General features: G+C 45.2%; 1 protein-coding gene and 1 pseudogene across 3 annotated transcripts in view; both read left to right on the top strand.

Moving 5' to 3' along the window:
• The first annotated feature begins 4,456 nt into the window (after positions 1-4,456).
• Positions 4,457-4,919, top strand: LOC128590288 (40S ribosomal protein S15-like; annotated as a pseudogene). Its single transcript, XR_008381254.1, has one exon. The product of XR_008381254.1 is annotated as a 40S ribosomal protein S15-like (transcript).
• A 5,276-nt stretch (positions 4,920-10,195) lies between these two features.
• The window catches only part of WDFY1 (WD repeat and FYVE domain containing 1), a 66,768-nt gene continuing 53,254 nt past the window's right edge, over positions 10,196-23,709 (top strand). The window contains exon 1 of one of the 2 annotated variants that reach the window (XM_053597583.1): positions 10,196-10,423. In XM_053597583.1, the coding sequence (XP_053453558.1) occupies positions 10,287-10,423 (137 nt within the window). In that variant the 5' untranslated portion in view covers positions 10,196-10,286. Of the gene's footprint in view, positions 10,424-12,355; positions 12,378-23,709 lie in introns of those variants that run through there. The other variant, XM_053597585.1, reaches the window with a different exon arrangement.

Below are 23,709 nucleotides of genomic sequence, written 5' to 3'. Positions count from 1 at the left end.
CATGCGGCTATGTGATTGTATTTGTTCCCATTTTGGTTTTTTACTTCAACATAAGGTATGTGCAGTGTGCATAGGAATTTGTTCATAGGTTTTTTTTTTTAACCTATAGTCCAGCCCTCCAATGGTCTGAGGGACAGTGAACTGGCCCCCTGTTTAAAAAGTTTGAGGACCCCTGTTAGACATTCAAAGGGGCACAGATTTCTGTGCTTTCTCAACTTACTTAACAGGCATCAGTGTCCCCGGCAGTTACCAAGACTGGATTCTTGTCTTTGATTGTTCCTGTTTCCACCAGCAACCCTCTTTTGTCCAGTTACCAAATGCTTTTTCTTTCTTTTTTTTTTTTTTTGTAGAGACAGAGTCTCACTTTATGGCCCTCGGTAGAGTGCCGTGGCCTCACACAGCTCACAGCAACCTCCAACTCCTGGGCTTAAGCGATTCTCTTGCCTCAGCCTCCCGAGTAACTGGGACTACAGGCGCCCGCCACAACGCCCGGCTATTTTTTGGTTGCAGTTTGGCCGGGGCCGGGTTTGAACCCGCCACCCTCGGTGTATGGGGCCGGCGCCTTACCCACTGAGCCACAGGCGCCGCCCCCAAGTGCTTTTTCTATTTATACCAAAGCAGATACCTGAAGGCTCTTCGTTCCTCTTTCCCTGGTTATGTCCTTCCTTGCCCAGACACAGCTCACCTACATCTGTCTCCTTGAAGCACAGACCAAAGCATGTTACTACTTAGCTTGAGAATCTTCATTACCAGGATCACACAATTTAGTTTAAGTCTATTATCTCGACCTTTTAAAAGGAAGAATCGGAATTTCATCTCGGTTCATAAAAGGATTGCCTTTGAGTCGGGAGAAAGCGAAAAGGGGCTTTAGTGCATATCACAAAACAAGGCAGTGGATCTCAAGTTAAAGCAAATTCTGTTAGACAATGTGAGAAGGGTTATGATTGGCCTTTGTATTACACTGTATATAAAGTTTTGAAAATTCATGGAATATCAGTCAAATAATTGATAATGGATTAGAAGAAAGCATTTCTTTTCTCATTTCTTCAATATTCCATTTATTGGGAAAAATAGTCTAAATCTAGTTGTAGCATAATAACGTTAAGTTAAAATGCAGTGCCTATGTATTGAGTTTCTCAGAAGTAAAACAATAAAAGTATGGTTTGCAGATAAAAAAATGTAGAATTGCAGGAAATTTTTCTTACTAATATACCTTGTGAACTTTAAGAATTAACTGGTTTTTAAAATTTTGCTTATACATTTGTTAATTTAATCAATAAATACCTATTAAGTAGATTACTTGGTTCCAGGACCCAGACCCAGAAAATCTAAAAAAAGAAAAAAAAAAAAAAGACCAGGGTGGCACCTGTGGCTCAGTGAGCAGGGCGCCGGCCCCATATGCCGAGGGTGGCGGGTTCAAACCCAGCCCCGGCCAAACTGCAACAAAAAAAATAGCCGGGCGTTGTGGTGGGCGCCTATAGTCCCAGCTACTCAGGAGGCTGAGGCAGGAGAATCGCCTAAGCCAAGGAGTTGGAGGTTGCTGTGAGTTGTGTGATGCCACGGCACTCTACGGAGGGCAATAAAGTGAAACTCTGTCTCTACAAAAAAAAAAGACCAATGTGGTTTTTTGCCCTCAAGTACCTGATTTTCCTTTAACCTGCTGTTAGCCTTTATTTTATCAGATCTTACAAATATCAACAGCCTACTGGTTTTTAAAAATAGGCTACTTGTGCTGTATAGAAAAAAAAAATTTTTTTTTTAGATAGTCTCACTCGGTTGCACCTAGTAGGGTGCCATGGTGTCATAAATTACAGCAACCTCAAACTCCTAGCCTCAAATGATCCTCTTACGTCAGCCCCCTGAGTAAATGGGACTACAGGCACCCATCATGATGCCTGGTTAGTTTTTTCTATTTTTAATAGTGGGGGGGTCTCCCTCTTGAACTTCTGAACTCAAGCGATCTACCCACCTTGGCCTCCCAGACTGCTAGGATTACAGGTATGAGCCACCACACCTGGCCACTATATAGAAAATTGATCAAGAAATTAAACTGGGCCCGGTGCCCATGCTTAGGGAGCTGGCCACATACACCAAGGCTGGCGGGTTTGAACCCAGCCTGGGTGTGCTAAACAACAATGACAACTACAACAAAAAAATAGCCGGGTGTTGTGGCAGGTGCCTGTAGTCCCAGCTACTTGGGAGGCTGAGGCAAGAAGATTGCTTGACCCCTAGAGTTTGAGGTTGCTGTGAGCTGCAGAGACAAGGACAGAGAAGTCACCCGACAGCCCACACCCATCCTGAAGGCCATTGTAAAGACTTCGGATTGACTTTAAATAAAGATGAAAAGCCATTGGATTTTTTTTCCTTTTTTTGAGACAGAGTCTCAAGCTGTCACCCTGGGTAGAGTGCTGTGGCATCACAGCAACCCTCAACTCTTGGGCTCAAGCAATACTCTTGCCTTGGTTTTTCTATTTTTAGTAGAGACAGGGTTTCGCTTTTTTGGTCAGGCTGGTCTTGAACTTGTGAGAGTTCAAGCAATCCACCCACCTCAGCCTCCCAGAGTTCTAGGATTACAGGTGGAAGCCAACGGGCCTGGTTGAGAATAAGTTATTCTTTATGAGACTATCATTTATATTACATTGTTCCTATCGGTATTTTGCAAATACTTAATTAGCTAAATATTACATTATAATTTACATATGTGATGTCAGTGAGCTCTGCCAAATAATCCTCATGACACTGTTAAAAGAAAAATTTTAGGCGAATTAAATTTAACAGAATTTAATTGAGCAAAGAACAGTAGTCAGGCAGCCTCCAGAACCAGAATAGATTGAGAATGATCTGGGGCTGCCACATGTTTGGATACTATTTGTGGACAGAAATAGGAAAAAATGATGTATAGAAAATGGAAGTGAGGTACAGAAACAGCTGGATGGGTTCTGGGCATTTTCTGGGTGGTTGCCTTATCTGAACCAGCTTTGAACAGTTGGCCTCCTGGGTTGGCTGAGACTTGGCTACTTGTTGGAAGAGTAGGTTATAGTTATGATTTAATACTGCATCTAAAAAATAAAGGGAAAAATACCAGGTTATAGTCTGTCAGCGTACATCAAGTTAGGTTACAGTTCACTTTATATAGAGAAACTTGTAGGCCAAACTTAAAATATGTACAGAAGCAGCTTTAGGCCAACCTTCATTTGACAATACTATTAGTTAGGGCTTAATATTGCAGTAATGTATCAGTCAGGGTCTGATTAAGAAAACAGAACACACACCAGATGGTTGCTGGGGAGGAACACAAGGAACTAGTTACAGAGATGTCAGAAGAACTGAAAGGCTTAAGAGAGATGATGGGGCAGCCCGGAGATTAGCACAGCAGGACGGCAGAGACGACTCCAGAGCGCAGGAGGTAAGGAGCCCTGTGTGACTGACAACCCCAGCAGAGGCTGCCTCCGAGGCCTGGGACAGAGGAAGGAAGCAGAGTCCAGTGGAGGGAACACACTCCCTAAGCAGAGAGGAGAAGTCCTCTGATTTCCCCTTCCCTTCTACCTCACAGTCTCCCACCACTGCCTCCAAACTTATCACTGTACAAATTTATCATGAAGAAAGTAGGTTAGGGAGTCCAGGAAATGTCACTTACAGTATCACCAAGCAGTGTAAGAGGGGAGAGCGGTGCATCCGATGGCAAATGGCCAAGTGTTAGGCTGGGAATTACACTTAAAGTACCCAAGATGTGAAGAGCGGAAAGCCCAGACCAAACTAGAACACTAACCCATTAAAGCAGTGGTTCTCAATCTTCCTAATGCTGCGACCCTTTAATACCCACAGGTTGAAAACTGCTGCATTAAAGGAACGCACCTTAATTCATCTAAAGGTTAAAAGAAAAATAATGCGGGCCGGGCACCGTGTCTCATATCTGTAATCCTAGCACTCTGGGAGGTTGAGGCAAGTGGATCGTCTGAGCTCCTGGGTTCCAGACCAGCCTGAGCAAGAGCAAGACCCCATTTCTAAAAATAGCTGGGCATTGTGGCAGGCCCCTGTAGTCCCAGCTACTTGAGAGGCTGAGGCAAGAGAATCGCTTGAACCCAAGAGTGAGATTGCTGTGAGCTATGACGCCATAGCACTCTATTGAGGGTAACAAAGTGAGACTTGTCTCACAAAAAAAAAGAAAGAAAAGAAAAGAAAAAATAATGGTATTTAACTAACCATTATACAAACTACCTTTTCAAGGAAGTCTAACATAAGATAAAAGTATTTCAAATCAGAGGTGATCGCAAAACATGTAAAGATCAAAGTCCGAGGTAAAGGACCTGGGTTAACAGTAATATCTACCATACATAACCTCTGCTTCCTATAGCACTAATAAAGGGTAATATTATTATTTGTACTTTAGAAATGCAAAAGTGGGGATAACTGCGCAGGCGCAGGTAGGAGGGGCCTTTTCCGGGAAAGCGACAAGATGGCAGAAGTGGAACAAAAAAGAAGTGGACCTTCCGCGAGTTCACCTACCGTGTCGTGGATCTCGACCAGTTGCTGGATATGTCCTATGCGCAGCTGACGCAGCTTTACAGTGCCCGCCAGCGGCGGCGGCTGAACAGAGGCTTGCGCCGCAAGCAGCACTCACTGCTGAAGCGCTTGCGTAAGGCCAAGAAGGAGGCACCACCCATGGAGAAGCCAGAGGTGGTGAAGACACACCTGCTGCGGGACATGATCATCCTACCTGAAATGGTGGGCAGCATGGTGGGCGTCTACAATGGCAAGACCTTCAACCAGGTGGAGATGAAGCCTGAGATGATCGGTCACTACCTCGGGGAGTTCTCCATCACCTACAAGCCTGTGAAGCATGGCCGTCCTGGTATAGGGGCCACCCACTCCTCCCGCTTCATCCCTCTCAAGTAGGCTGCCCAGCCAATAAAGATACTTCTCCAGTTAAAAAAAAAAGAAATGCAAAAGCGGTAAAGACACCAACCAGCTTGCTAAAGACTTCTGTGCTAGTTAACAGCAAAACTCTCTGACTGTAAAGATCACACTCTTTCCCCAGTTAGGGCAAAGTGACTTGTCTATAATCACATGGCTGGCAGTCCAGTGTAGAATGTTATTCATACATTCCGCCTTCTAATCCAATAAGGCAGCTCAGAAATCAACTCCTCTGTGGATCTCAAGTCCCTCAGTTCCAAGAGTCTGTGTTTGTTGATCTTCCGCTATCACCACTTGAACCCACTCCAATCAGATTCTGCCCCTATTATCACAAGGGAAAACTTTGCACTAATCTGCAGCATTTGACACAGTGGACCACTCCTCTTTCTTAGAACACCTTCTTCCTTTGTCTTCAGGTCGACACACACTGCATCCATTTCCTCAGGCCTTGTTGGGCCCTCGCCCAGCCTCCGTTCTGCCTCTTCTGTTCTTCCAGATCTCCAAATGTTGCTGTCTCCAAAGTCTTTGTCTTTGTCTCTGTACCTCTTCTTTATTTTCATAACACTCCCTTCTGGACTTGATGTATGCTCATGGCTCTAAATACTATGTATGTATAATACTTAAAAAATTTTTTTGTATTTAAGCACTGATTTTACAAAATATGGTAGAAAGGTGACCCACATTTAGAATTTGTTCACATAAGTTCTCTTCAAGATATGTTACAGCTAAATGTTTTACATGTATTTTGGAAGAAATCACAAAGAAGCAGCTGCTTTTTCTTTTCCTTTTTTTTTTTGAGACAGAGTCTCATTTTATTGCCTGCCGTAGAGTGCCATGGCCTCACACAGCTCACAGCAACCTCCAACTCCTGGGCTTAGGCCATTCTCTTGCCTCAGCCTCCCAAAGTAACTGGGACTACAGGCGCCCACTACAATGCCTGGCTATTTTTTGTTTCCGTTTGGCCGGGGCCGGGTTCAAACCCACCACCCTCGGTATATGGGGCTGGCGCCCTACCCACTGAGCCACAGGCGCTGCCCAGGTAGCTGCCTTTTCAATAAACTGGATCAGCTTCACTCTTTTAGGTCAGCTCACTACTACTGTGCGAGATGAGAGTTATCAGAACCTTAGTGAACCAATGTGAGTGAAGAGTCATCTTCTCTGTTTATAGGACAGCTCAGGCCGTGAGTCATGTTTAAAAGGTAAACTGAGGCATGATTTTTTTTTTTTTTTAGGATTTATTTGCGTAAAAGGGATTCATGAATTAGACAGCTCCAAACCAGATGTGTTTCAGGGACTTCAGTGAAAAGGGGTAAGGAATAAGCTTTTATGGAATAAATACAGAAGTGATACAAAGAAAGTATTTGGTTACAGTTATGAAGTAGCTTTCTTTGATCTGTCTCACTGCAAAGTCCCTAGTTACGTAATTATGTTTATTAGCTGCTTCTGAGTGGTTGATCTTAAATTCTGTTTTTCTTTAATCTATGTGTTTACAAGAAATAGAACAAGTTAAGGTTCACTTGTATTTCCAGAACAAGCAAGGTTAAGGTCACTCATGAGGCCTGACTGGTTTTGTTTGTTCAGGGATTCTTTAGCTCTGCTTTCCATTTTAATTTACTTTAACAGGCCAAAGTCCTGATTAAAGTTTTTGAACAATTTGTTGGAAATGCCCTCTTTCTCTCTTAATTTAGACCGTCCTGTTGCCTTTAGATCAAATGTAACCTTGGTTTCTCTACTCTGCTGCCCAGCACTGGTTGCCCCCAAGGGGCCCAGAACTGCCCAGAACTCTCCATCCATATGCTTTTAACTCCCAGAGTTATCTCTGCAGCCCAGATCTCTCTAATGTTAGTAGTGCATTTAAAACTCGTGTTATCTGTCTACTTAGCACCTTCAGTACCTTTACATGGAGACCTGATGGGAATCTCAAGCTTTCTATGCCCCACACTGAACTCCAGTTCTTTTTTCTTTTTCTTTCTTTTTTTTTTTTGAGACAGAGTCTCACTCTGTCATTCTGGGTAGAGTGTCATGGCCTCATAGCTCACAGCAACCTCAAACTCTTGGCTTGAGCAATCCTCCTGCCGCAGCCTCCAGAATAGCTGGGACTTCAGGCACCTACCACAACGCCAGGCTAGTTTTCCTATTTTTAGTAGAGATGGAGTCTTGCTCTTGCTCTGGCTGATCTCTCAGCCAGAACTCTCTTTTCTTCCAAACCTGCTCTTCCAACATTATCCACAGGTCAGTAAATAGTAGCTCCATTTTTCTAGTTGCTCAGCCCACAAATCTTGGTGTCATTCTTAACTCTTTCATGTTCTATGTCCAACAAATGTCACTGGCTCCACCTTCTATAGAAATGTAGAATCTGATGTCTTCTCAGCACTCTTAAAAATCCACCATCATCTTTCAACTGCTTTATTTCATTAATTTTCTAACTGACACCTTGCTTCCACTCTTGCCTTTTTAAATGGACAATAGATTAAACCAATTTTCTGCTCAAAACGATCCAATGGGCCAGGCGCGGTGGCTCACTCCTATAATCCTAGCATTCTAGGAGGCCGAGGCGGATGGATTGCTTGAGCTCAAGAGTTCAAGATCAACCCGACCCAAAAAGCAAAACCCCATCTCTACTAAAAATTGGAAAACCACAGCAAGAGGATCACTTGAGCCCAAGAGTTGGGAGTTGCTGTGAGCTCTGATGCCAAGGCACTCTACTCAGGGGAAAAGCTTGAGACTCTGTCTCAAAACAAACAAACAAACAAACAAATTTAAAAACCAAAACCACCCGGGTGGCGCCTGTGGCTCAACAGAGTAGGGCACCGGCCCCATATGCTGGAGGTGGTGGGTTCAAACCCATCCCCGGCCAAAAACAAAAAAAACCACCCAATGGCTTCCCATCTTATTTAAAGTCAATCCAAAGTCCTCACAATGGCCTTCAAGCTGGGTGTGGGCTGGAGGTGACATCTCTGACCTCCTCTCTACTCCTTTGTTCTGCTGCAGCCTCATGGTTGCCCTAATGTTCCTACAAAACCCCAGGCATGTGCTCACCTCAGGACATGTGTGTTTCCTTTTCCAGGATAACACCGTGCCCACATTTCCACATGGCTTCCTCCCTCCTCTCCTGCTTGGGTCAAAATGTCACTCTTCAGTGAGACCTTCACTGGCCACCTGTCTCAGGTTGCATCTTCTAGAAGCAGAGACTGTGATAGAAGTTGGTGCACAGGGATAGACACTTGTGAAGGGAGGGTGGGGTGGTAGGATTAGACAGGAGAAAACAGCTTCAATATGACTGGCAAAGGCTTGTGCAATCCAGGAGTGAGTCGTGAGCAAGTATTGCTCGCCGGTATGTCCAGACCGTCAGGCCTTTATGTCCCCGTCTTGTTTGGTCACTGAATGTGGGCTGATCTGTGAAGGGCATGGCTGAGGCATGGTGGGCAGAGTGATGAGCCCTCTTCTTTCCTAAAGGTGGATCTGTGCAGTGTGTTGCTGCATGTACCGTGCCATTCTGTTGAAAATTGCAGCATTACCTATAGTCCCTATCACCCTCCCCTGCTTTGTTTTCCCCATAGCATTTAACATCTTCTTATATAGTATGTTATCTACTCATTGATTCTGTGTATTATCTGACTCCTTCACTGAAATGTAAATCCTAACAGTAGAGGGATTTTTGCCTCTCTCGAGCACAACTGCATGTAGAATGGTACCTGGCTTGTAGCAGCTACTCTAGAAATATTTGTTTTGTTTTTTTTTTGCAGTTGGCTGGGGCTGGGTTTGAACCCACCACCTCTGGGATTATGGGGCCGGCGCCCTACTCCTTTGAGCCACAGGTGCTGCCCAGAAATATTTGTTGATTAAACAGAGTTGTTCACTAGCCCGGCTAGTCATTACACTGTCCAAGCCTTGTAAGAACTGTGTCTTATTCATTGTGCTAGCATGTGGCACACAGTAGGTACACAATACATGTTTGTTGACTATGAATATGAATAATTAAATCTATGAATACAGGCCATTAACTTTATTATAAGAATATACTATTGCAGCAGCACTGGCCAGTAGAAATAGCATCTGTACATCTGTAACTTAAAACTTTTATTAGCCATCTTAGAAAATAAAAAGAAAGCTCATATGTTATTTAACTTAATATAACTAAAATAGTATCATTCAACATGCAACCAATATAAAATTAGCAAAGAAATATTTGTTTTTTTTGTTGTTGTTGTTGTTTTATACTAAGCCTTTAAAACTTACTGTGTATTTTACACTTACTTACACCACATCTCAATTTGGACGAGTCACATTTCAAGTGCTCCACGTGGACAGTACAGTTCTAGTGCAATTTTACAATTCGGGCATCGGAACAATACGTTGTAGGGGATGGGTGGAGAGGGGAGGTGTCTGAAGTCATTGATTTCCTGGATCCCAGTTGTGGCTTACTAGCTGTTGATGTCCTCCAGCCCAAACCACTAGCAACATGCCTGTAGGTTTTCTTGTTGGAAGGAGAAGACACGCCATGGGGAACTGTGGAGCATTTGGGTAAGAGAATGTTAGAATGGACTTACAGGTTTGGGGTTTGTGTTAGGTGACTGGGAAGGGTTGAAGAATGTTGCCAGAAAGTGGGTATCACTCTAAGGGTGGCTATCTTAGTAAATCCTGTCTAGATGAAGGAAGACTAGGTAGAAGCAAACATAATTGGTAAAGAAATAAGAGTCATTCATATTAGCCAGGATGGGGGATGTTGGGTCATTTTTGTGGTTTGCACAACGTTTATGTTTTGGCTGTGTTTAGACATGATTATGGAGAGCTCTTGTCTGATGTTTATGTTTATGCAGTCATCTCCTAGCAACATTAAAGCCTGGCTCGTTATACCAGGCTTTGAAATAACCTATGCAAAAAAAAAAAAAAAAAAAAAAAATTGGGATAGTGCCTGATATATAGTCAATGCTCAATAAACATCATCTACTGTGGTTCAAAGATTTTAAAGTCCATTGTATTTTTCCCATTTTAATATTTCCGAAATTACGATGTGTCTTCAAAAAATGGCTTCTTAAAATGAAGTATAGCAGCAGCAGTGGTATTTCTGAAGGCTCTGGTTTGGGAGACGATTCCTCCTCTCTGCCACCAGCTCAATTCCTTCCGGGTTGAAGGACTCAACACTTTCCCATTTCTCGTCGGGCGCCCTCTGTGGTCCTCTCTAGGCCTTGCAGTTTTATGATGCGCGACTTCCCCAGGCAATACGGGCGGGCGGCGGCAGCACTCGGGAGCTTACGGCGGCGCGGCTCCCCCGCGGTCCCGGCGGCCAAGGGGAAACCGGCGCCGCCCCGCCCGCCCGCCCGGCCGTCAGCTGATGGGCCGCCCGCCCGGGAGGCCGCCGCCGCGCGAACATGGCGGCCGAGATCCACTCCAGGCCGCAGAGCAGCCGCCCGGTGCTGCTGAGCAAGATCGAGGGTCACCAGGACACCGTCACCACCGCGCTGCTCATTCCCAAGGAGGACGGCGTGATCACAGCCAGCGAGGACAGGTAGGGCCGGCGGGGGCTGCGTGGAGCGAGGCGCACGGGGGCGGCCCGTGTCCGCGGCGACGGGAGGTGGGGACGGGGGAGCCGCGGCGCCCGCCGATCCGCGCGGGGGCGTCCTCCGGGAAGCGTGGCCGGCGGCCCCGCCGCGCCCCTCTGTTCGCTGGACTCCCGGTTCCCTCCCGCGGGTCCTCCGGTTTTGACCTCAGCCACATCTCCCCAACCCCGGGCTCGGTCCCCGCCGGGCCTCTCCAGTTCGGGACCATGGTCCCAAACGCGCCCCTCCAGCCCGGGACCCCGTCCCCGCCTCCTCTCTACCCCGGGACCATCGTCCCAAACGCGCCCCTCCAGCCCGGGACCCCGTCCCCGCCTCCTCTCTACCCCGGGACCATCGTCCCAAAGGCGCCCCTCCAGCCCGGGACCCCGTCCCCGCCTCCTCTCTACCCCGGGACCATCGTCCCAAAGGCGCCCCTCCAGCCCGGGACCCCGTCCCGCCGCGCCGCTGCGCTGACTTTCCCAGGGTGTTTCCTTTGCGGATTTCTGTCTCTCAGATGTTTCTGGTCCATCCCGGGTTAGTTCCAAGTCGTCTCCCCCGGTGGCCCGGAGGACTGGCGGCCGCTCACCGCGGGCCTTGGTACCCGGGATTTCCTCCTTGCAAGGAAGGAACCTCAAAGGTCTTTCGCTCTCTTCCTTCTAGTTTATTCGGGGGGCTCGCCCACCTCTCTTTCGCACAGCACTGGGCCTCTAGATCAGTTATTTTTGACACAGCTACTGGAGCTCCTGAGCCCGCCCTTACAGTGTTTTTTGCAATAGCAACTCATCTTTTAAAAAGACGTAGATGCTTTTATTTTAAAAGGAAATTGTATTTATATCTCCAGTATTAGGAAAACTAATCTTACTTACCATAAAGAATAAACTGATAACTAAAATATGTTAATCTGTGTTCACACAAAGTCCTCTCTTCTACTTAGATGTCTTTCGGAAACGCTTCTTTGGTCCAGTGTTCTCGTTTTTTTTTTTGCTTAAGAGGAAACCGAGGCCGGTGGGGGCGAAGCTACTTAGTTGAAGTCACAGAGATATACCTGTGAAGCCAGAAACGCAAACTAGGACTACTCAGCAGCTCTCTGGTCTTCCAGGCTGTATAATTGGACGGAAGCAATATTGTTTGAAAACTTTTAGAATCTTTAAAACCCTGAAGGTTTAAAACTTAATGCCTTTCCATAGGGAACTTGAAGGAAATGTTTGATGTCTCCTGAGTGAAACTGTGCTTCCTTGATACAATGAATAGGCTTAGGGAGTGATATTCCCAAAGTCCACAGGCTCTCTGGAATTTGGAAGGTTCTGCTGTTCTCTTGAAGCTGAAGGTATAGTCCTGCTGTCTAAAGACACTGAAGGTCTGTCCTGAGTAGAGAGAGAACCTGAAGCCCCCAGCTCCCGATTGACCTTTGGATTTCACTTTTGAGTGCATTTGTACCTTTTCCCTCAATTAGATGATGAGCTTGTCATGAGCAGCCAGTGGCCCGTCTGGTCCCTTGGCATGTAGGTAACCTCAAACAAGGTGGGGAGTGATTGCTCCGATTTGGACCTCAGACTGTGAAGCAAGAAGGGAGTGGGAGAGACAAGGAGATATACTGAGAAGGTGGGAATGTAAAACAGAAGCAGGCAGTGCTATTTAAAAGTTAACAGTTTTTGTTCAGTGAAATATTTTGTTCGTGACTCATGTGTGTTGGGTAAATTGCTGAATATTTGAGCTTACTGGCCAGGAGCAGTGCTGATAAATGTTTTATAGAAAGTGATTACTAAGCTGCTCTGGGACCAAAGTGTTCTGGGGAGCCTCAGATCAGTTCGTTTTTGCTCTTTTGCACTGTTGTTACTGCAGGGCCCTGGAGGGTGACTGCAGTGGCTCAGAGTGGGCACCTCAGGTTTCCAATTTGTGTTTCAGTCCCACGGAAATTTGAAGGTAGGACCACCTTTTAGTAGGTGCCAGACTTTATGAGATTTAATGAAAGTACAAAACTGAGGGGGGTTTTTTGTGTGTGGCTGTTGTAGGTCTTGGTGATTTGTTTTCACATTGTCGTAAATATGTCTCACACTCATCACTCACTCATTAATTCTTCTCTTTAGAAATACTGTGTTTATTTTGATCCCTGGGAATACAACAGGGATCAAAAGCCATGGTACCTGCCCTCATCTAACTTCTGATTCATTGATTTTTATGGCCCTGGAGCTGATGAAACTAGTATATACCTCCGAGGAAGTGGACACTGACCTCTCCTCCTCATTCAGTTATTCATCAGACACTTAACCAGGGTCTTTTTAGATCTGCGGTAGAAAGATAGCTGACACCTATACTGCTTATTCCCAGGGGCTGGACAGTCGAGTGAAAAAATGGTTTTATGGACTGGGGTGCTGGAAGGACACAGAGGAGGCTTCTTAGACTGAGGCCAGGGATCAAGGAAACCTCCCAGAGCAGATCATTGGAACACATCTTCATGGATCGAGGAGTGGTCTGTAGGAAGGAAAGAAGGATGCATATCCCGGGTCCAGGCAGAGGCAGAGTCAGGAGGAAATTTTCAGGGGTAAAGAACCGTAGATATTTTTAGATGACTAGAATAAAAGTTGTATGGATGGCTTTGGCAGGGTAGAGTACCAAGGCCAGTGTCCAATTTTGAAAGGCCTTCCCTGTGTGCTGCTCTTCGGAATTTGGACTTTATTTTGTAGGCAGTGAGAAACCATCAAAGAGTTCAAAACAAGCCAATGACAGTCTCCTGGGAGTTTGTACCGTGGAAAATAACACTAGCTAACCTGGTGAGTGCCTCTTCTTTCTACCAGTACAGAGTTGGACCAACATGTGTTACTGTACCCAGTCTTCACCACCCTCCTCCCATAAAGAGGGTTGAGTCACCTTCCCCCATCAGCAGATCCAACATTCAGTATATTGCAAAAGTCAAAAGTTTGTATTTGTGTGTGTTTGTGTATGTGTGTAAATTAGCCTTGCTAACTCGTTTGGTGCTAAAATTTGACTTGAACACATGAGACTATTTCTAATCTTTATTTATCACATACAGTGTGAATATTCATCTATTTTATTGTAGAAATAGTAACGCATTTGATTGCAGATGCTGTCCCAGCTCTTGCTGGGAGTATCATATCGTAATAACCATTTGGCAGGTCAGAAAATGAATGCAAAAAAGGCATTGAAGTAACTACCCCAAATCACATAGGTGGTAAGCGATGGGACTGTCGTTGAGCCCAGGACTGATGCTGAGGCCCTAGTTCTTGCTGCCTTGCACCTGGGTTTTCTATACATTTGGAGAAACTGAGTCTGGGCCGTATCAGTCAGTAGTTGACTACTCCGGCAGCAAGTGTAAAGTGCCAGGATCCTTTATACTTTTGCCATGATTCAGTTATTCTTCCTTTCTAAGTAGTTTTGGGGGTTTAAAAAAAACTGGTTTATACCATTTCTATATAACTTTTGCTTTAATGCTCAGAAAAGTAACTTTTAACATTTAAAGTAAGTAAGATCTAGTTGAAGTTAATTCACTTTGTAAAAGCCAAAAGCAGTGAGAACTAGCCAAGAGCATTTTGAAAGGAAAAGTAAAAGATAGGAAGGTCTTCCTAAAGTCAGACTATTTGTCATAGGCTACCAGTAGTCTCATTTTAGAATCAAATGAGCTTGCAGGGACAATTTACACACACACTTTTGATTTTACTGAATTTTGGATCTGCTGAATCAGGGAAGGTGACTAGACCCACCGTATGGGGGAGGGGTGGGACTGGGTGCAGTAAAATATGTAGGTCTGGTTCTGAACTGGTAGAAAAAAGGGGCTTTTAAAAGTTAGTTATTGGGGCGGCGCCTGTGGCTCAGGTAAGGCGCCGGCCCCATATACCGAGGGTGGTGAGTTCAAACCCAGCCCCGGCCAAACTGCAACAAAAAAATAGCCGGGTGTTGTGGCGGGCGCCTGTAGTCCCAGCTACTCGGGAGGCTGAGGCAAGAGAATCGCTTAAGCCCAGGAGTTAGAGGTTGCTGTGAGCTGTGTGATGCATGGCACTCTACCGAGGGCCATAAAGTGAGACTCTGTCTCTACAAAAAAAAAACGAATAAAAGTTAGTTATTGTTATTTCTGAACTTAAGTTTAGGCTAGTGATTTTTTTTTTTTTTTTTTTTTTGAGACAGAGTCTCAAGTTGTTGCCCTGAGTGGAGTGCCATGGCATCATAGCTCATAGCAACCTCCAACATGGGCTCAAGCAATCCTCTTGCCTCAGTTTTTCTATTTTTAGTAGAAATGGGTGGGGCTTTCACTTTTGCTCAGGCTGGTCTCAAACTCGTGAGCTCAAGCAATCCATCTGCCTGGGTAGGCTATTTTTTTTTAAACCGGGGGTGATTTTACCCCTCCATTCCGCAGGGGATATTTGGCAATATCTAGGGACATTTTTGGTTGTCACTAATGGGGACTGGATACTACTGGCATCTGGGTAGAGGCCAGGATGCTGCTCTGCACCCTCTGATGCCCCAAATGTCGGTAGCACCATATTGGAGAAACCCTGTTCCAGGCTTCTGTACTTGCCTACCTGGTCTCTCTGCAGCACTGGGTCCCTAACTTAAGCACCCATCACAGTCACCTGGAAGTCTTGTGGAACCAGGATTGCTGGCCCTTCTCTCCCTTGGGTCTCTGGTTTGGAAAGGCAGGTGGGGCCTGAACGTTGGCCTTTTTTGCCAAGTTCTCAGATGATTTTGATGCCCATGCTGCTGCTGGTCCAGGGACACTTTGCAAAGCACTGTGCCACAGGAAGGGAGGGTTGGTTATTTGTCACTGTGCTTGCCTATGTGGACACACGGGAAAGGATGCCATCTATTTACATTTCATCATCTTTTTGTCAGTTTCTGGGATACATTTACCTGGGGTCATTCACACATACCTGCCAATTTCTGTATAAGCAAACTACATGTGAGAGCTAAATACAGTCAACCCCCAAAGAGCATCAAGCGATGTGGAATAACAAACCTTAATTCTGTTACATCTGGAGTCACAGGTAATCAGTGAGATGGACAGTCAGAGATTTGGGTAGAAGCCTTCATGAGGTAATGTATTTTGTTAGAATAATGAATATCTTAGGCTCTTTTATTTAAACTTAAATTAGTATTTAAGCCTGAACCTAAATTTGCATTTTTAACTTCAGTTTAAATTACCTGAACTCTGGAACTAAGAATTTGAACTTTGGAATTTAAAGTTCCTTAAATTCTTTTTTTTTTTTTTGTAGAGACAGAGTCTCACTTTATGGCCCTCGGGTAGAGTGCCGTGGCGTCACACAGCTCACAGCAACCTCCAACTCCTGAGCTTAAGTGATTCTCTTGCCTCAGCCTCCCGAGCAGCTGGGACTACAGGCGCCCGCCACAACGCCCGGCTATTTTTTGGTTGCAGTTTGGCCGGGGCCGGGTTTGAACCCGCCACCCTCGGTATATGGGGCCGGCGCCTTACCGACTGAGCCACAGGCGCCACCCAAAATTCCTTAAATTCTTGAATCAATAAAGTAGGACCATCTTTCTATTCAGAAAATTATAAGGGGAAAAAAAACTAAAATTAATTCAGTAGCAAGTTTAAGAATTTGAACTACGTTTGTGACTTTTCTGTTACAGGAAACAGAAAACGAGACTCCACTTTCAGTACTGAAATGTGGTGAGACAGCAGCCACGAACGGGTTTGCTGCGTGGCCTTCTGTGCTGTGGACTGCACTGAGAATTTTCACAGTTGATCCAATGATAGTCTCCACTGAGCCTTGCTCTGTCTCCTGGGCTAGAGTGCCATGCCCTCAAGCCTCCTAAGTAGCTGGGACTATAGGTGCTGGCCACCACACCCAGCTAATTTTTCTATTTTTAGTAGAGAGAGGGTCTTGATCTACCTCAGGCTGGTCTTGAACTCCTAAGCTAAAGTGATCCTCTTGCCTCAGCCCCCCCTCCTCCCCCCCAGCACTGGGATTACAGGCATGAGCCTTAGAAATAAGGTTATAGGGCTACTGTCCTCCTTTTTGAAAAATAGAGTTTGGACATGAACATGCTTATACTATTGCTTCAGGGGCTTGTAGGATGAGATTGCATACTGTAAGAAACTTGATTTTGTTTGTCTTAAGTCAAACAAGGACATATCTCACGTGTTTTAAAATATTTTAAGATGTTGTACTTAGGTTGGGAAATAGTAAAGATTATAGAAAGCCAACTTCTGAAATTTTTTTTAGCATCTTCCTTTTTAAAAAATTATGCCAGGGGGCGGTGCCTGTGGCTCAAAGGAATAGGGTGCCAGCCCCATATACTGCACTTTGGGGGTTCAAATGACTACTTGGTATCAGGCCTTTTAGTGAATCAGCAAACGTAGCCTTTAGAACCCCTAACACAGCAGGGGGAAGATTTATAAGGGAAACAAATGACCAACACAACTTGTAAGTAACCAAATATGGAAATAAAGAAAAGAAGAAAAGGCATGACTCAAAGACAGAAGGATTCCTTTTTCCTTTTTTTTTTTTCTTGAGAAAGAGACTCACTTTATCACCCCTGGGGAAATCTCAGTGCAGGGGTCTTACTGGGGAGACTACATCAGTTTAGTCCACCTTTTTTTTTTTTTGAGACAGAGTCTCACTCTGTCACCCTCGGTAGCACAGCTCACAGCAACCTCAAACTCTTGGGCTTAAGCCATTTTCTTGCCTCAGACTCCCAAGTAGCTGGGACTACAGGTGCCCACCACAACACTTGGCTATTTTTAGAGATGGGGTCTCACTCTGGCTCAGGCTGGTCTCCTGTGAGCTCAGGCAATCCACCCATCTCCACCTCTCAGAGTGCTAATGATGCAGGACAAGGCAGCACCACTACCTGCTGCCTTAGCCCTGGAGGTACTGAAGTTCCTGGGGATGGAGGAACCAGCTTGCTGGATGGGCGGGACACCTGCAGGGGAGATGGGGCACAGTGCTATCTTCTCCAAGTGGACTTCTGACTGGTCAGTTTCATGGATGGTGCCTTGATGTCTCCTCCACTTGCACTTCTGACTGGTGGATTTCCTGTCAGTTTCCAAGGCCTGAGAGTTCATTGGACAGCTGGCTGTAACTGACAAGACTCACACCCTAGCAGAACAACCCCCCTGCCACTATATAAACCCCTGAGCAGAGCCCAAGAACAGACCTTGAAGAGGGAGCGGGAGAGCTTGTTCCCCTCCTGGGTTCTCTCTGCCAGGAGGTTTGGTTTTTGTAGTTGTTGTAATTTTTGGTTTCTGTAGACAAATCCTGACTTACTACTGATCCTGTTATCTGTCGATTTATTCTTCAAATCCCCGAGACCAAGAACCTGAAATTCTGGTATCACTAGGATTATAGGCATGAGCCACTGCACCTGGCCACAGAATTCAGAATTCTAAGTAATTAAATTACTGAATTCAGGATTTAGTAATTCTAAGAATTACTTAGAATACTCCTAAAATAGTATTGCCCTGTTTGGGCAGGAAAATTTTTATTTTATCCTCGTACATGCATGAGCATATGTACACACATACACACAGTGAGTAGAAACATCTTTAGCTTTTGATAAGATTAAATAAATGTGAAATAAATGGCACTAAAAATACACATATTTTTTGAGACAGAGTCTCACTATGTTGCCCTTGATAGAGTGCCATGATGTCACAGCTCAAAGCAACCTCAAACTCTTGGACTCAAGTGATTCTCTTGCCTCAGCCTCCCAAGCAGCTGGGAATACAGGCACCCGCCACAATGCCCGGCTATTTTTTGTTGCAGTTGTTTAGCTGGCCTGAGCCGGGTTTGAACCTGCCACACTCGGTGTATGTGGCTGGCACCGTAACCACTGTGCTACGGGTGCTGAGCCGGCACTAAAAATATTAATAGCTAACACTCACACAGTGCTTTCTGGTGCCAGACACTATTCTATGCACTTTTTTTTTTTTTTGGAGCCAGAGTCTCCTGTGTTCCTTGGACTAGAGGGCAGTGGTGTCATCAGTTACAACTCACTACAATCTCAAACTCCTGACCTCAAGTGATCCTCCTGCCTCACACCCAAGTAGCGAGGACTTAGGCGCGTGCTGCCAAGCTAATTTTTCTAGTATTTTAGAGATGGGAGTCTTGCAAAAAAAAAAATTATACCAGGTATTTAATATATTTGTTTCATTCTAGACATTTTTTGTTGTTGTTGTTGCAGTTTGGCTGTGGCTGGGTTTGAACCTGCCACCCTTAGTATATAGGGCCGGTGCCCTACTCACTGAGCCACAGGTGCCTCCCTCGTCCTAGACATTTCTAATTGTATTAAGCTGGTTTGGGGGAGAAACTTGTATATTTACTAATTGCTCATATGGAAAAAAAATCCTAAATAAACAACTTGATTTTTTTTTTTTTTGTAGAGACAGAGTCTCACTTTATGGCCTTCGGTAGAGTGCCGTGGCCTCACCCAGCTCACAGCAACCTCCAACTCCTGGGCTTAAGCGATTCTCTTGCCTCAGCCTCCCGAGTAGCTGGGACTACAGGCGCCCGCCACAACGCCCGGCTATTTTTTGGTTGCAGTTTGGCCGGGGTCGGGTTTGAACCCGCCACCCTTGGTATATGGGGCCGGCGCCCAGCAACTGAGCCACAGGCGCTGCCCACAACTTGATTTTTAAGTGTTATACTTAGGAGGAAGCCTGGCATAGCTGAACACTGTTTATATAGAAAACCAGGGTGTTAACCAATTGTTATATTTTAGTTGTCATGCAGTACCTGAAAGTAGACTCATTAATTTGCGTTATAAAATAAACCAAAGAAGAGAGAAGGCAGGAAGCCTGGGTGGAAATGCATTTATTTCTCTTATTAGAATGGCCCTTCATTGTTGCATTTTCTTTTCTTTTCTTTCTTTCTTTCTTTTTTTTTTGAGAAAGAGTCTCACTATGTTGTCCTTGGTAGAGTGCTATGGTATCATAGCTCACAACAACCTCAAATTCCTGGGATCCTCTTGCCTCAGCCTCCCGAGTAGCTGGCACTACAGGCACCCACCACAACACCTGGCTATTTTTAGAGAGGGGATCTCACTGTTGCTCAGGCTGGTCTTGAACTCCTTAGCTCAAGCAGTTCACCTGCCTCAGCCTCCCAGAGTGTCAGGATTACCATGGCATGAGCCACTGCGCCCGGCTGCAGTCATTTTCTTTTAATAGCATAGTTAAAAACAGAGACTGGGGAGCCAGAATGCTTGAGTTTGAATCTCAGCCATGTGACCTTGGACAAGTTACTTAACCTGTCTGTCTTATAGTTTTCTCATCCAAAAATTAGAGATAATAATAGTACCTTTCCTATAAGATTTTCTGAGCACTAGGTGAATTAAAGCACATAGAATAGACTGGGTTTACACCTGTAATCCTCCACTTTGGGAGGCTGAGGCAAGAGGATGGCTTGAAGCCAGGAGTTCAGTACTAGCCTGAGCAAGAGCAAGACTCCCATCTCTAAAATACTAGAAAAATTAGCTTGGCAGCACGCGCCTAAGTCCTCGCTACTTGGGTGTGAGGCAGGAGGATCACTTGAGGTCAGGAGTTTGAGATTGTAGTGAGTTGTAACTGATGACACCACTGCCCTCTAGTCCAAGGAACACAGGAGACTCTGGCTCCAAAAAAAAAAAAGTGCATAGAATAGTGTCTGGCACCAGAAAGCACTGTGTGAGTGTTAGCTATTAATATTTTTAGTGCCGGCTCAGCACCCGTAGCACAGTGGTTACGGTGCCAGCCACATACACCGAGTGTGGCAGGTTCAAACCCGGCTCAGGCCAGCTAAACAACTGCAACAAAAAATAGCCGGGCATTGTGGCGGGTGCCTGTATTCCCAGCTGCTTGGGAGGCTGAGGCAAGAGAATCACTTGAGTCCAAGAGTTTGAGGTTGCTTTGAGCTGTGACATCATGGCACTCTATCAAGGGCAACATAGTGAGACTCTGTCTCAAAAAATATGTGTATTTTTAGTGCCATTTATTTCACATTTATTTAATCTTATCAAAAGCTAAAGATGTTTCTACTCACTGTGTGTATGTGTGTACATATGCTCATGCATGTACGAGGATAAAATAAAAATTTTCCTGCCCAAACAGGGCAATACTATTTTAGGAGTATTCTAAGTAATTCTTAGAATTACTAAATCCTGAATTCAGTAATTTAATTACTTAGAATTCTGAATTCTGTGGCCAGGTGCAGTGGCTCATGCCTATAATCCTAGTGATACCAGAATTTCAGGTTCTTGGTCTCGGGGATTTGAAGAATAAATTGACAGATAACAGGATCAGTAGTAAGTCAGGATTTGTCTACAGAAACCAAAAATTACAACAACTACAAAAACCAAACCTCCTGGCAGAGAGAACCCAGGAGGGGAACAAGCTCTCCCGCTCCCTCTTCAAGGTCTGTTCTTGGGCTCTGCTCAGGGGTTTATATAGTGGCAGGGGGGTTGTTCTGCTAGGGTGTGAGTCTTGTCAGTTACAGCCAGCTGTCCAATGAACTCTCAGGCCTTGGAAACTGACAGGAAATCCACCAGTCAGAAGTGCAAGTGGAGGAGACATCAAGGCACCATCCATGAAACTGACCAGTCAGAAGTCCACTTGGAGAAGATAGCACTGTGCCCCATCTCCCCTGCAGGTGTCCCGCCCATCCAGCAAGCTGGTTCCTCCATCCCCAGGAACTTCAGTACCTCCAGGGCTAAGGCAGCAGGTAGTGGTGCTGCCTTGTCCTGCATCATTAGCACTCTGAGAGGTGGAGATGGGTGGATTGCCTGAGCTCACAGGAGACCAGCCTGAGCCAGAGTGAGACCCCATCTCTAAAAATAGCCAAGTGTTGTGGTGGGCACCTGTAGTCCCAGCTACTTGGGAGTCTGAGGCAAGAAAATGGCTTAAGCCCAAGAGTTTGAGGTTGCTGTGAGCTGTGCTACCGAGGGTGACAGGGTGAGACTCTGTCTCAAAAAAAAAAAAAAAGGTGGACTAAACTGAAGTAGTCTCCCCAGTAAGACCCCTGCACTGAGATTTCCCCAGGGGTGATAAAGTGAGTCTCTTTCTCAAGAAAAAAAAAAAGGAAAAAGGAATCCTTCTGTCTTTGAGTCATGCCTTTTCTTCTTTTCTTTATTTCCATATTTGGTTACTTACAAGTTGTGTTGGTCATTTGTTTCCCTTATAAATCTTCCCCCTGCTGTGTTAGGGGTTCTAAAGGCTACGTTCGCTGATTCACTAAAAGGCCTGATACCAAGTAGTCATGCACGTGACTGTTATTTATTATAACTAAAGGACACAAGACAAAATCAGGAGGTGAGGTGAAATCCACAGGAAACCAAACACAAGCTTCCAATAGGCCTTGCCTGGGGAGCCACACAGGATGTGCTTAATTAAGATTGGATTACAACACATGTGGGTGGTCTTACCGGGGAAATTCCTTAGCAGCTCATTACCTAAAGTTGGAAACTGGTCCTGTAGGGTGGTCAGTACAGACTGGGTATTAAGCACAATGAGCCTGAGTGTTAGGGAGTGATGAAAACTCTGCAGATAGCCAGTCTCAGGCACCACCCAAAGGCCTTCCTCACAAGCAGGCCCTTCTAAGGACAGCAGTGTCAGGCCTGCCACAGTGACTCTTTTTCCCCCCTTTTCTTTTATTTCAAAATATTAAGGGGGTTCAGAATTTTTAGGTTACATGGATCATATTTGTAAATGCTTGAGTCCTGGCTCTAGTGTGCCCATCACCCAAATATCATTCATAGGACCCATCAGGCTGGTTTATTCCCTTCCTCCCCCTCCCCCGGTTGCTTTCCACCTACCATTTGATCCAGCAGTTGCACTACTGGGTATTTACCCAAAGGAAAAAGGAACCCATTTTATCAAAAAGACACATGTACTCAAATGTTTATTGTAGCACAATTCACAATTGCAAAGATGTAGAACCAACCCAAGTGCCCATCAATTTCTGAGTAGATTAACAAAATGTTACATGTATACAATGGAGTACTAAGCCACAAAAAAGATGGATTAATGCCTTTTGCAATAATCTGGACCTGGAGACCATTCTCCTGAGTGAAGTGTTGCAAGAATGGAAAAACAAGTGCCACATGGACTCATTATTAAATTGAAACTAACTAATGAGCACACAGGTGCACCTAGGGAAGTAAAACTGTGTGTGTGTGTGTGTGTGTGTGTGCGCGCGCGCTCTTTTCTGCACAGCTGCTCATTAGTACCCTCGTGCTCATCCTCCTGTTTTAAACCTTGTCTTCTAAAGCCTATTAACTGGCTTCCTTGAGTCCGGGCATCCACTACGTGAATCTGTCCTGCCAAGCTCATATTTCCAACCTGGCATTTGTCCCATTTCTGTCCTGCTTATGACCTTTCATTGACTCTTGATTTCATCATGTCTGTAAAAAGGACTTTGAGGATAATCTTTTTTTGTTTTATTGTTGGGGAGTCATTGAGGGTACAATAAGCCAGGAGGGGATAATCTTTTTAAATACTGATTTTTCTTTGTTGAACACGTGCTATTTTATATAAAACAGTTCTTTTATGATCAGTGTGAATCTATAGCAGACCATTCTCACAGAAATTGGAGGTTTAAGGTCACTGGCTGAATATATTTGTCCTTGCTTCTCTCCTTTATATTTGATTTGTCTTCCACTAGTAGAGGCCTGTTGCAAAGTCTAATGGGTAGTTGGGGGTGCTCAGAGTGAGATCAGTTTGGATGAAGACATTTTTGGGTTATGGTTTATAGAAAGGACCACTTAGTGTGGAATTCCTGGAACACCTGCGGTGCCCCAAAGAGGCTTCATATTGCCGTGCTGTTCTCCCCCTGGAGCGCTCTTCTGAGTACTGACTGTCCTGTGCTTCAATAACTCATTTATCAGGACTTGTTGACACACTATTTTTTTTTTTTTTTTTTGAGACAAGGGTCTCACTCTGCTGCCCAGACTAGAGCGCTGTGGTGTTATAGCTCATAGTAACCTCAAGCTCTTGGGCTTGCAGTCCAGCCTCCTGAGTAGCCGGGACTACATATGTGCAACCACACTGGCTTGTTTTCCTACTTTTAGTAGATACGGGGCCTCACTCTTGCTCAGGCTGGTCTCGAATCCCTGAGCTCAGGAAATCCACCCCGACTTGGCCTCCCAGAGTCCATCAAGTAATGAACAACATTAACAACATGAAACACTATTCCACTGGGCTGGCCTTTGACATGCTATTATACCTCGTGCAGTCTTTGCCAAATCCTCCACCCTTCCTACACCATCACCAATTTCTAACATGAATGCAGCCTTTTGCTGTTCCCCAGCTCTG

This window comes from Nycticebus coucang, chromosome 7 (genome assembly GCF_027406575.1).
Source record: "Nycticebus coucang isolate mNycCou1 chromosome 7, mNycCou1.pri, whole genome shotgun sequence".
Lineage (NCBI taxonomy): Eukaryota > Metazoa > Chordata > Mammalia > Primates > Lorisidae > Nycticebus > Nycticebus coucang.
The sequence above is the reverse complement of the archived record's forward strand: the minus strand, read 5'-3'. Positions and strand labels throughout refer to the sequence as shown.